Consider the following 13439-nt stretch of genomic DNA (forward strand, 5'->3'; position numbering starts at 1 on the left):
GCTCTTCAACTGAAACATGGATCCAGTACATTCACACATAAAAAAATAGAACTCAAAAATTGTTCTTCTTTTGCAGACATACATACATTGCTTTAAAGTAAAAAATTGCTTTAGTAATAAAAGAATAGCCATTCCCCCTCACATAAACACAAAAACTGAAACATGGACCCAGTACATTCACACATAAAAAAAACACAACTCAAAAGTTATTAAAACTTTGATTCACAAAAAACACTTACAAGTGTGTGGTTGATTTGTGCCCAACAAAGCTCTAGAAGTTATTGTAGTGTATGATTTATTCTCCCTCTGAACTGTGAACTACACTTCCTTCCTCTGCTTAAGCTTCGAACTCTTCTTCTTAGATAGTAATTAGGTTTCATATATAATTGGGGGAAGTGGGAACACACTGATTGTTGTCTTAAAACATTGGAAACATAGGAATATTGTGCACTGGAGGATTGACACGAACTCCATGATTTTCCCCATTAACCTCTTCCTGCATAGGATTTTGGTGAATGTTGACTTCATTCTGAGACAATTGCCCGGTGTTGCTATTCTCCCCGGTCTCCATGGCTACTTCGAAATTTTCAATATCTCGTAGCCACTCGCGCAAATCTCTCCTTTCCCTTCTTAGGCTCCTTAAGAGCCTTGGATTAAAGAGATGAAGATCTTGGCTCCCTTTGGATCTAGTTTGCATAAAAGGAGGGAAAGCTGCTGTCGAGCACAAACAAAAACACTTTTAGAAGAAATTGGTTATGGGTTAGAGTAAAATAAAAATAAAAACAAAAACTTGATATCCTAAGAATTCACTAACTCTAATGCTAGAAATAGAACAATTACACAAAACAACGAAATTAAACCAATCTCCGACAACGACGCCAAAATTGTGATGAGTAAAATGGTGATAGTAAAAATGAGGGTGTGAATGTCGTTCCGCTGAGGATTGGGACTATGACACGTATTTGTATGATATGTAAAATTCTAGAAGCTGAAGTATTGGAATTCACTATAATCCAAGTAAATTATGATTAAGTAATGAAAATAAAGGATGCAGATTAAATGAGGAATAAACTATATGATAAAATAATTGGTTAGATTAGGGGTATTGCAATCTTGATGCTCTAACAAATCTTAGAATTAAGGAAAAAGCAATTAACCAAGGGATTATATTCAAGCTACTTTCGTAATCAATAAACAAGAATTATGATAAGATTGTCTCACTTTCGTGATGCATCAATCCTAACCCTGTGAGTCTCAAGAAAGGTGTCAAACATCAAATTTTTGTGCGAGAGAGTAAAAGTAGCAGTCGTTATACCGTGGATCATGGTCCACAATGCATTGTGGACCATGCACCATGGCTGATACTGCAGTTGTGTTGAACTGATACTGCAGTTATGTTGAAAGGGAATTGCAGTTGAGCGGAACAGATGCCGTTTCATTCGTCTGGAACTGCAGTTGTGTTGAACTGATACTGCAGTGTGTTGAACGGATGAAACGACCTCTGTTCCGTGCAACTGCAGTTCCCTTTCAACACAACTACAGTATGCGTTCAACACAACTGCAGTATTCGTTTAACGCAATTACAGTATCCGCCGTGACTATGGTCCATAGTATAATTTGAGTAAAAGTAGTATAACTTGAGTCCAAGCAGTATTTTCCAATCTAAAATTCTATTTCTAATTCTAATTCTAAATTCCTAAATGGCTAAATCCCTAATCTGCTGATTCTGCTCCGCGCCTCCGCCTCCTTCTCCTCGACGGACCACGCCGGCACGCCCTCCACAGACCTCAGCTCCATAACCTCCATTTCCAGTGGCCGCCTCTCCTGCGACAGCGGCACTGCGCTGAGCCCGCCGACCACCTCCCCTGCTTTCGGTCTCCGTCTCCCTGTCGACGAAGGTAGGCGACTTTTTTTTTTTTTTTTTGAGGAAAGGTAGGCGACTTTTCTTCTACTTTTCTGGCTTTCTGGCCTCTGCAATGCCCTTCTAGGCGAATGGCAGCATTGAAATTGCCATTTTCCAGCCTTCAAGGCCGGAAGTCGAACACTGGAAATTCCATCCAGTCTTCGACAATCGACATTGGCCTGAACCTCATTTTATCTTGAAATTGAAGGAACTTTTCTCTCGGATCCAAATTTTTAAGTGATATTTCCAGATATGAGATATTTTTTCCTTGTTGTTTAGTATTCCTTAATTCAAATCTTATTTCTATTTGTTGTTGAAGAGTGTTCACTTCTATGTAGGATCTGATGGTTGAGAGAGAGCAATTTAATTTTGAATTGGGTCTTGACTATTCTTAATGTGGAGAAACTTGGATTAAGGAAATGACTGATCATTCAAGAATAAATAGTGTTATTCAGCCACCTCTGGTAAAATTCGTAACTTTCATGATTGTATTATCTGAAAGGCTTATAGTGTTTGCTTTTAATGCTGATTCTATTAGCAAAGGTTTAAGCTTATTTATCACAGAGGTTATGCATGCTTGCATTCTGTTGTTGTTTCTTTGCTGCTGTTTGAACTGTTGACTAATGGTCTCTGTAGCAACCAATTGTTTTCTTATTGTTATTACTTTTTATCGAAATCAATTGCCAGTTTCTTATAACTAAATTTTTGCATTTGGCAAGTTTAGACCAATTCTCATATGGCCTATCTGTCTCTCTGTAGAACTGGTGTCAGTTAAAGGTTCTTGCCAGCATTGCATGCAATAAATAAATAATTATTTGCGCTAGAAAATTAAGAAATGTTGGGAATTGGGGTTCCCAAACCGAACCGAATTCCGAACTGAAGCCAAACTGAAATACAATGTTAAACCTAATGGTTTCATTTTTTCAAAATTGAACAAACCGAAACAAGAAAAACTGAACCGAATATCGAAACGCCCACCCCAAGTCAAAATCCCTAAATCTCCATTAAAAAAAGGTTTTACAGAGCAGTGCTCCTTTGTCTTCTTTTATGCAAAAAATGGGTGAACGTCTGAACGATGCTAGCGGTGGTGCAAGTTCAAGCAGCTACTTTGACAACAGTGATGAGGCGGCGATGATGAAGCAACGCCGGTAAGTGGTAGCAGCGTAGCTTGTCAATAGCGACGCTCTTCTTCTCTGGTGAAGCAGCACAAATTTGAACTCCTTAATGTTTTATGAAAAATAACTTGGGGGAGGCACGAGGAGGAGAAGCTGTGGTGCAATAATCATTTTTATCATTCCTTACGTATTTCATTCCCATTGTTTGACTTAAAAATTGGAAATCAAACACCACTTTAACCTTTGATTTAGATTGATATCCTTAAAAATGGTGATAAGGATGTTTGGTTCAATGTAATTTCCTTGCAATTGAATTGAAATTCGTTGAAGCCCTAAATTACATTGTTTGGTTGGACCGAATTGCAATTCCCTCCCTTTGCTGAATTAGAATTCAGGACCCCCAATGAATTGTATTCAACATTGAATTGGAGAAATAAATTACTGTGAAGACATTATTTGCCTGTCGTTATTCTCATCCACTCATCTCAAATGTTCTGCTTCCGCAAGACATCACCAGTACTGCCCCATCTTAATAATAATAATAATAATAATAATAATAATAATAATAATAATAATATTATTATTATTATTATTATTATTATTAGTAGTAGTAGTAGTAGTAGTAGTAGTAGTAGTACACAAAGGGCATTTCAGTCATTATATCGCTTATTTCCTTTTCAATTCCCTGTTATTCTATTCCTGCATACCAAAAATTGTAATTTGAATTCCTACTTTATTCCTACCGAATAACAATTCCTTTCCCCCCTAATTCCTCCCTTCCAACCAAAAGCCTAAATTTTTAGTCTATGTCTTTCGCAATGTGTGCCTTTTCTCCATGAAGGTCTGAGAACTAATCACTCTCTACTATTGATGCTATGTACTTTAGAACCTGATTGTGGATTTCTCATCAAACTTATACAGAGAGAAAATTGGGGTATTGATATTTTTTTGTGTGGCCTTTGTCGAATGGTATTTGTAGATTTAGGTTTGTCTTTAGTGTCATATTCTTCTTCAAGTGTTGAATCGTTTCAAGTGACATTGGTCCTTTTTTATTGCTGGTGAAAATTGAAGGTTGGCTTTTCTCTTGTAATGTAATAAGCTATCAAATTCATCCAAATATTTTAGGATTGATGTGTGTATTTGAAAACAGGTTTTTGTTGTCAGGCAAAAACTGCGGGTATTGATGTTGCAAGTTCTGTATACATAGAATGTTAGGCTGAATGAAAGATAATCCAACTCTTTCTGCTCAATAGCTGTTCACACTACTGCTCTGCCTTATTTATTTGTTGCCAATCTTCATGCATGGACTTATCTTTTCTGTATTACATTATTCCAGGTTTACTTGAAGAGGGAGAGGAGGGGAAAAACATATATTCTTTGAGGTCAAAACCTGAACTTCCAGTGCAGGTAAGTCAACTAGATAACGATGACATTAACCTTTGGTTTTATTTTAGTTACTTTAATTTCTTCTTTCCATCATGGTTTTAGGACAGATGATACTTTTGTTGATTAATGCTTTTCCTGAAAAATCTAAATTTCTGCTAAAACCCATTATAGAGTCTTGTATTAGTAAATAAATACTTGAAACACCACAATTTACCTTTCTTGTTAAAGAGAGTTGTGTTAGTAATACATCACAGACATTGCAATTATTCATTTGTTTGTAGTGTAAATGTGTAATATAGTATTTTTTTTTTTTTCTGTGCATACATGCATTAAGTTTTGAGCTCCATTCTAAAGAAGCCTAACAGATGAAAAGTAACAGTTCTCCATTTGAGCATTCATATGATTTTCTGATGGCTATATTACTTTTTTCATTGCTTGAATCGCAAACATTGCAATGATTAATTTGTTTGTAATGCAATATAGTAATTTTCTATTCTCTGTTCATACATTAATTTTTGAGTTACATTCTAGAGTAATAGATGAAAATTATAAGTGCTCCATCTGCGCATTAGTATAATTTTCTGATGGTTATTGAGTAACAGGGGTTTAGTATTTTTTGTTTATTTAAAACTGTTCATTAATTTTATTAGATTCCTGTATATTATCATGAAAAATGTGAAATATACTTTTAATTAGGGGTTAGGAATATAGTTATAATAATAGTATGAAAATGAATTTGGAGTGTGGACAGTGTGTGTTACTGTATTTGTATTGCACTATTGTGTTTAGACTATTAATTTGACACTGGCAATTTGGAGAATTACTTTGTATTGTCTTTAGACTATTAATTTCTTGTTTTTAGACAATTTGGAAGTGAGCCAGGACAATTTGGAATTATGTAGTATTGCATGTATGGAATTTTTAAATATTAGTTCTTGAATAATGTATTTTTGTAATTTTGTTCGGTTTTTTGGTAACTGAGGTCGGTCGGTTAAGTCATTTCCTTCGGTTTGTGTCTGGAGGTAAAAAATTTCTATGGTTTTTCGGTCAGTTATGTAACTGACCAAGTGTACAAATATTTACACCAATATTGTAAATGGTTACTTACTCTCTCATTTTTGCAGTTGCTACTAGTGGAAGTTGGTAATAATAAGCTACTGGTATGGTCATGGCTGCAGAAGATGAAGTGGTGGCTAGGAAGTCTAAGAAAAGGAAAGAGAGAAACAATATGTTAGCTGCCAATCCTGTTCATATTGTGAAGGATGTGGGAGTTGAGGGAGATAAAAGCTTCGAGGAAGAAAATTTGATGAAAAAGAAGAGTGATAATGAAGGTGTTGAAAGGATGAAGAAAAAGAAGAAAAGTGCAGGAGATAAAAAAGGGGGAGCACTTATGGAGGATACTAATGGGATTACTGTTGAGAAAGCAAAAAAGAGGAAAAGGAAAAGAGAGGTTGAAAGCAATAGCAATGAATTACATGCTGTGTCCCAAGATATTGCAAATGATGTTTCTGTAGACAATGGAGGTTATGTAAATTCAACTGCAACTGAGATTCATGAAAGCAAAAAGAAACACAAAAAGAAGGCAGGAAAAATCTCTGATGGTTGCACTGAGGGTGAAGTGGAGAAGGTTAAAAGGAAGAAGAAAAAGAACAAGAAGAAAAAGGGGGAGGTTGACCAAGATGTGGCTATAGGTCTTGCATGTACTGATGGCATTGCAGATTTTAGTGTAAATGACACACAAGCTAGTGGGGTGGGAAATGATAATAATAGCCGGAACCAGGTCAAAGATAGTTCTAAAGATCCAAAACTGAAAAATAGCAAGAAGAAAGTGAGATTTTCCGATGAGTTGGAGGTATTTCCTGAGTCTAATGTTCCTGAGAGTGGGAATGATGAAAATGAAGAAGTGGAGTTGATTCGAGGTAAGCGGTTCTCTAAAATAGAAGATGAGAAAATTAAAGAAGCCGTTTATAAGTACATAGAGGTACATAATTTGGGTGAGGAAGGTTTGGATATGGTTTTAAATAGTAGATCTCACCCTGAAGTAAAAAACTGTTGGAAGGAAATAGGAGCTGCCATACCAAATAGGCCTCACGTTGCAGTCTATTATCGTGCTCAAATAATATTTCGACGAGCTGAAAACCCTAAATGGACTGAAGAAGAAAAAGCTTTGGTACTGCAGCACGTGAAATTACATGGGAATGAGTGGAAATCACTTGCTGAGGAACTTGGCAGACACAGGTTTCATGTGAAGGATACATGGCGCAGGATAAAATTACCTAAGATGAAGGCAGGACACTGGTCTCAGGATGAGTACCAGAACTTATTTGATTTAGTCAACACTGATCTGCAAGTGAGGATCACTGAAGAGAAGAAATCCAAGCATGGAATGCTGCGGGATAACATCTGTTGGACAGCAATTAGTGATAAATTGTCCACACGTAATGGCCCAAATTGTTGTCTGAAGTGGTACAAACAGTTAACATCACCTATGGTAGCTGAAGGTATATGGTCTGACTCTGATGATTATCGCCTAATTGGTGCACTTTATAACTTGGATGAAACCTGCATAGAAAATGTGGACTGGGATAATCTTGTGGAACATAGGTCCGGAGAAATATGTCTGAAGCGCTGGAGGCAAATGGTTCTTCACATAGGGAACCATGGGAACAAACCCTTTTCAGAACAAGTTGAAGTCCTAGCCAAAAGATACTGTCCCTCCTTAATTGAAGCAAGGGAGACTTGGGATAGCAAGCCTGTTGTACCATGATGATGTGAAATGCATGAAAAGTTATTTACCATGAAAAGTCTGGGAAAAATTTAACCATTTCTGGCTGATATCAATTTTTCATATTCAACTCTGTGATTCAACTTTTACCACCTACCTCCACCTCCACCTGCTCCTCTCCTCAGCCCCAACACTCTCCCTGAAAAAGCAATTTTGAAGAGATACATAACTGGAGTTTCTTATTGTCATGTTGACTATGTAAGATCAAAGTCGCTTTTGTTTAAAGTTGTAATCTCTGAAATCTGATTTTTTTTTTATTATGTGTGGTTTGCAAAGCAGTAGGGATGATGTTTAATGCTCTTCATGTGTAACCTAATGTTTAATGCTCTTCATGTGTAACCTACAACTTAAACTTTTCCATTTCTATATTCTTCTCTGCTGAAGAGCCAGTGTATCACTGTATCCGTGCGTTGAAGCATGCTTGATGTTGGTGCCCTTGTTTAATTTGATGTATCTATATAGATACTATATAATATATTACTCCACTACGTGTATTCTAAAGATGAAGTTGAGAAGGAAAAACATCAACTAACAAATTAAAAGCAATAGCTGATCCAGAGGATCAAACAACAAATAAAGATCTAGTCACCACCATCAACAAATATTGATAAAATGATAGAATTATAGTCCAAAAGATCATCGTTAGAGGATTGGAGCTATTCTATCACAAATGCATATCCAAACAATGGTTCTCCCTTATTCTGAACAGTAGAATAAGTGCTAGAATGTTTTTCACACATTTGCAGACAGCCATGCAATCATGCATACACATTCAGAGACTCCAAAGCTAATAAGAACACTCCATGGCTTAAAGAGCAGTAGAAGGAGCGTTTGATGCAAACCGGGTAAGGTATGCTTCTGCAAACATATGGCCAAGTTGAACCTGGGCTTCTGTGGTCAAATGGAGATTATCTTCCTTGAGCTCCAATCCCCAGGCATCAATGCACACGACATTTGGAAGGTCGATTTCCTTTTGCGCTTTTCTTACTTCTACAATGTATTTTTTATCCCCTGATGCAATAGCAACCTGAATGGTATTCACCAAATAACACAATATCATTAGTTTTGGTTTTTTCAGGCCAACTAGGAGAGAGGAGAGGGAGAGAAAAGGGAGAAAAAGACAAGAAAAAAAAAAAAAAAAAAAAAAAAAAAGACCGGTGCACACGCCATGCTGGGCGCGGTAGTGCGTGAAACATACAGATTGCGCGTCATTTTCTTCAAAAACTTTGATTTGCAAGATAAAAAACTTCAAAAGCAACCCACCTCACATCAGTGTAAAAACCTCAGCCTAGTTTTTTCTTCTGCAACCCCCCAAAAACCATTGTTGTGGATGCCCTTAGAAAGTTAGAAACATCTGGATCTTTTGCAGATAACTTGAAGTCTTTAAAAATTTGTGTTTAACAGTCAGATTGTTTGGAATTTATAATTTCAACTAAGAATTTTAAGACTTTATACTATTACAACAGCCAATAGAAACCCTACATGTGTACTAAATGCCAGTAGTAACTTTTTACACATAATACCCTTCTTTTCAGTTAATTTTACCACAGACATTCATCATGAAACAACTAATAAAACACTGACTAAGCTACACTCATAGCACATTAGCTAATAAGTCAAGTCAGGAAATACCAGAAAAAAAGCTTGAGCACAAGTTTTGCATGAGATCTGAAGATACAGAAGGAAGAAAAAGAGCATCTGAGCTTGAACATATATCAATATTGTTGTTAAAACTTTTGTTCCACCTCCCATCAATTCATAAAGGGCAAAGAGGTTAAATTTGTATCCTATGTTCAGTTTTCTGATTCATAACATGACATCTTATGTCTCATTTTTACCAGAAAACTCCAATTAACTACAATGATGAATGGGACATCGCAGAGCCTTAGACAAGAGTTTGCATATCAGAACAAGTAATAGCACTAAGAGCTTGAGGTCTAACCGTACCCATGCCATTAATTCATGAATGAATTTATCATTTCCTTTCTTAACTCCTTGGGAATATCATCACGCTCTTAAATTATTAATTCTCTATTTCACAAAGGTAGGAAAAGATAAAATTTGATAAGTGACTTTTTATTTTGATGTACAGTAAGTAACAAAGTGAAAGAGTCATACCAAGCATGAGAATTTTCATTGTTTTGAATCTTTGACTATAACTAGGAATATTACCTTAAAATATGAGTTAAAACCAGCTGGGCACTCCAAGTATAGTGGCACCGCCACGTTTAATTCTAAACTTTCAATTTAACCACCCATAGTCCTTGGACTTTCAAATTTAACCACCCATGGTCCTTCAACTTTCAAATTTTTAACCAACTCTGGTCCTAACTTTGCCCTTACTTAAACTAAGGGAAAACCACGACTGGTTAAATTTAAAAGTTGAAGGACCACATGTGACTAAATTGAAAGCTTAGGACTAAACGTGGGGGTGCCACTATACTCATAGGACCCCATCTTGTATTAACTCCTTAAAATATAAATAGATAAATAGTACAAAGTAACACCCAGTAAAATTGATGAAAATGACATTTACATTGACACTATAATAGGTGAACTGACCTGAATAATTGGCATAGTTGGCAAATCCAAATCACTGCGGATGTTGTGTATTAGTGTTTCCATATTAGCTCTGTAACTCTCGGCATCATGTTTTGATGATGTATCACTCTCACCCTGGTACCATAGCAATGCCTTGATCTCACAACCGCCATCATGAATGGCAGCTTTCACTCTCTTCACCATGTTCTCATACAAATGTTCTCCACGTGCCCACTCCTTTATTGCAGTTCCACCTACTGCACAGGGAACTACACCAATAACACCCACGCTGTCCTTTACCGCATTTGAAAACGACATTCCAGGTCCAACACCGCAGGTCTTCTTGGTATCAATGTCATGATGCAGTGGTTCACAAGCCACCTCCCAGCAGAGCTGTGCACTAAGACGGAAGATTTTGGATGAGTCGGGGCTACATTCAGGAGGAACTATGCCATCCCATTTCTTTTCCTTGTTTACTCCACCACGACCAGCCATGTTGCTTTGGCCCGATAGAATGAATATATTCTTAGGTGGCTTGACTTCATGAATTTGGGTTGAATTCGGGAGTTCCATATGAAAGATATGGTAAATAAGGATGCTCCCAGATTGTCTCAGGCCAGATCTGATGATAAGTAAGAAATAAATAGCTTGGAAAGGCTCAAATTCAGATGTATTTGTTAGCCTGCCCTTATAAGAGAAGGATTTTGATGCTGATTTTGCACACAGTTACCTGATGAAAAAGTTAAAGAGTTAGATTGTTGATATAATAAAAAAAAATTGTGCCAACTAATCAACAGAATGGCAGCAAGGTTCTAAAAGGAAAAACAAACATAAACAGAGCAACTGTGAGGCACAAAGAACAAGATCTCAGTAAACGAAATGTCAAAAGCAATAAAAGAGCTGCTAAGTTAAAAACTTCAATGCTTCAAAACACTGGTAATAGCTAAATTATTATCTCTTAAGATTCAATTTAAGGTTTGAAAAAGAAACATGAAATTCAAAATAAACCTAGAATGCAAATAAAAAGAACCATAAAATTCAATAGAACTGAAATTCATGCATATAATTTCACAATTTGAATCATGAAATTTGTTTATCGTGCGTTAAAAGCATCATTGGAATTCAAAAATTCACAACCATCATTCGAGTGAGCCCCATAACGCAATACCAAAATTGAAAACCTCAATCGTTTAAATGATTACATTTTGGCTCGAGGATATGCATTTCTTCAAACTCGAAACTACGACCCACAATCTAAACATTTCAAATTATGGAAACAATATTCAGAGAAATTAAAGAAAATTCAAATGTATAGAGAAAACAAATAATAATACTACAATTTCTTATCCAGAAGTAGAATGCTGAAAATAAGAATTTAAGAGAAGAAATCAGTTTCCAGTTGATACCTGGATCAAATTGGGCAATCGAATCGCAAAAAATTGCCAAAGAAATACTTTGAGCTCAGGGTGGTACACTTACTTTGGGAAAATGCGTTACTCACTGAGTCGGACAGCAGTAATGCCCCTCATAACGAGTGCGTTACTCAGAGTTTGTCTGTTTCTTTTGGGGAAGTGTTTTATGCATTCTCAAATTTCATATTTCATAATTTATATATTAAATGTTCACAATTTATCTATTGATTATTTTTAATTTGAATTGTAAACATTAAGTATGTAAATTCTAAATTGTGACGGGTCTAAGTGATTATATTGTTTGTTTTATCCGGAACTATTTGTTGTTTGGTCTAGAACTATTTGTTTAAACTATTCTCATTGGGGCCTCTCTCCTCCTAATTCAAAATAATAATAATAATAATAATGTTCGAAGTTTTTTATTCCTCAACCTCATTTTACCTGTCTTGTTTACTATTCATTTGTCAAATTAACTATTTCTTCATTGCTTATTTTTTTAGTAATTTTTTTTTTTGTATTTAACAATAATTTTAATGTAATTTCTAAATATATATTTTATATACTAATATTAAACTTAATATTATGAAAAATTGAATTAAAAATAACTTCAGTCAAGCAAAATGGGATGGATGGAGTATTTTTAATTATTGATTGACAACGATATCTAAATCTAGTCCCAAGCCTTCGTCTCTTCTTCCAAGTACAGATGGAGTATTTTTAATTATTGATTGACAACGATATCTAAATCTAGTCCCAAACCTTCGTCTCTTCTTCCAAGTACAGTCTATTGAGTACTGCTGGCTCTATTACAATGTAGTATCTGCTGGCTCTATTACAATGTAGTATATGTTCCCTAGACAACGATATCTAAATCTAGTCCCAAACGATATCTAAATCTTCTATTACAATGTAGTATCTGCTGGCTCTATTACAATGTAGTATCTGTTACCTAGACAACGATATCTAAATCTAGTCCCAAACCTTCGTCTCTTCTTCTAAGTACTGTTGGCTCTATTACGTCCTCTTCTTCTAAGTACTGCACTACTGGCTCTTTACGTACACTGCTGGCTCTAGTTTTCTTCTACGTACTGCACTACTGGCTCTTTACGTACACTGCTGGCTCTAGTTTTCTTCTAAGTACTGCACTGTTCCGAGAATCTGGCTCTAGTTTTCTCTAGTTGGCTCTAGTATCTGTTCCGAGATAGCTGGCTCTTTACGTGCACTGCTGGCTCTAGTTTTCTTCTAAGTACTGCACTGTTCCGAGAATCTGGCTCTAGTTTTCTCTAGTTGGCTCTAGTATCTGTTCCGAGATAGCTGGCTCTTTACGTGCACTGCTGGCTCGTTTTCTTCTAAGTACTGCACTGTTCCGAGAATCTGGCTCTAGTTTTCTCTAGTTGGCTCTAGTATCTGTTCCGAGATAGCTGGCTCTTTACGTGCACTACTGGCTCTAGTTTTCTTCTAAGTACTGCACTGTGCCGAGAATCTGGCTCTAGTTTTCTCTGAATGGCTCTAGTATCTGTTCTGAAATAGCTAGCTCTTTACGTGCACTGCTGGCTCTAGTTTTCTTCTAAATACTGCACTGTTCCGAGAATCTGGCTCTAGTTTTCTCTAGTTGGCTCTAGTATCTGTTCCGAGATAGCTGGCTCTTTACGTGCAGGCTCTAGTATCTGTTCCGAGATAGCTGGCTCTTTACGTGCACTGCTGGCTCTCTGTTCCGAGATAGCTGGCTCTTTACGTGCACTGCTGGCTCGTTTTCTTCTAAATACTGCACTGTTCCGAGAATCTGGCTCTAGTTTTCTCTAGTTGGCTCTAGTATCTGTTCCGAGATAGCTGGCTCTTTACGTGCAGGCTCTAGTATCTGTTCCGAGATAGCTGGCTCTTTACGTGCACTGCTGGCTCTCTGTTCCGAGATAGCTGGCTCTTTACGTGCACTGCTGGCTCGTTTTCTTCTAAATACTGCACTGTTCCGAGAATCTGGCTCTAGTTTTCTCTAGTTGGCTCTAGTATCTGTTCCGAGATAGCTGGCTCTTTACGTGCACTGCTGGCTCTAGTTTTCTTCTAAGTACTGCACTGTTCCGAGAATCTGGCTCTAGTTTTCTCTAGTTGGCTCTAGTATCTGTTCCGAGATAGCTGGCTCTTTACGTGCACTGCTGGCTCTAGTTTTCTTCTAAGTACTGCACTGTTCCGAGAATCTGGCTCTAGTTTTCTCTAGTTGGCTCTAGTATCTGTGCCGAGATAGCTGGCTCTTTACGTGCACTGCTGGCTCTAGTTTTCTTCTAAGTATTGCACTGTTCCGA

The 13439-nt window shown here is 36.8% G+C and overlaps 2 protein-coding genes across 4 annotated transcripts; one reads left to right on the top strand and one right to left on the bottom strand.

The window, feature by feature from the left end:
- Positions 1–1689: 1689 nt before the first annotated feature.
- Positions 1690–7607, top strand: LOC116025235 (cyclin-D-binding Myb-like transcription factor 1). 2 transcript variants are annotated; one of them, XM_031266391.1, is made up of 4 exons: positions 1690–1898; positions 2242–2367; positions 4355–4425; positions 5529–7607. In XM_031266391.1, the coding sequence occupies exon 4, from the start codon at positions 5567–5569 to the stop codon at positions 7169–7171; it is 1605 nt and encodes a 534-aa protein (XP_031122251.1). In that variant the 5' UTR covers positions 1690–1898; positions 2242–2367; positions 4355–4425; positions 5529–5566; the 3' UTR covers positions 7172–7607. The 2 variants fall into 2 exon arrangements, with proteins under 2 accessions (XP_031122251.1, XP_031122252.1); XM_031266392.1 differs by lacking the exon at positions 2242–2367.
- A 162-nt stretch (positions 7608–7769) lies between these two features.
- On the bottom strand, positions 7770–11293 carry LOC116025236 (probable carbohydrate esterase At4g34215). 2 transcript variants are annotated; one of them, XM_031266394.1, is made up of 3 exons: positions 11210–11293; positions 9752–10460; positions 7770–8216 (listed from the first exon to the last, which is right to left on the bottom strand). In XM_031266394.1, the coding sequence occupies exons 2-3, from the start codon at positions 10301–10303 to the stop codon at positions 7998–8000; spliced, it is 771 nt and encodes a 256-aa protein (XP_031122254.1). In that variant the 5' UTR covers positions 10304–10460; positions 11210–11293; the 3' UTR covers positions 7770–7997. The 2 variants fall into 2 exon arrangements, with proteins under 2 accessions (XP_031122254.1, XP_031122253.1); XM_031266393.1 differs by having other exon boundaries at positions 11137–11262.
- Positions 11294–13439: the final 2146 nt, after the last annotated feature.

Source organism: Ipomoea triloba, chromosome 7, assembly GCF_003576645.1.
Source record: "Ipomoea triloba cultivar NCNSP0323 chromosome 7, ASM357664v1".
NCBI classification, from domain to species: domain Eukaryota; kingdom Viridiplantae; phylum Streptophyta; class Magnoliopsida; order Solanales; family Convolvulaceae; genus Ipomoea; species Ipomoea triloba.

Coding starts and splice junctions, on each gene's coding strand:
- LOC116025236 (XM_031266394.1), bottom strand. CDS start 10,303: ATGGAACTCCCGAATTCAACCCAAATTCATGAAGTCAAGCCACCTAAG. Junction 8,217..9,751: donor CAACTATGCCAATTATTCAG/GTCAGTTCACCT, acceptor AATACCATTCAG/GTTGCTATTGCATCAGGGGA.
- LOC116025235 (XM_031266391.1), top strand. CDS start 5,567: ATGGTCATGGCTGCAGAAGATGAAGTGGTGGCTAGGAAGTCTAAGAAA.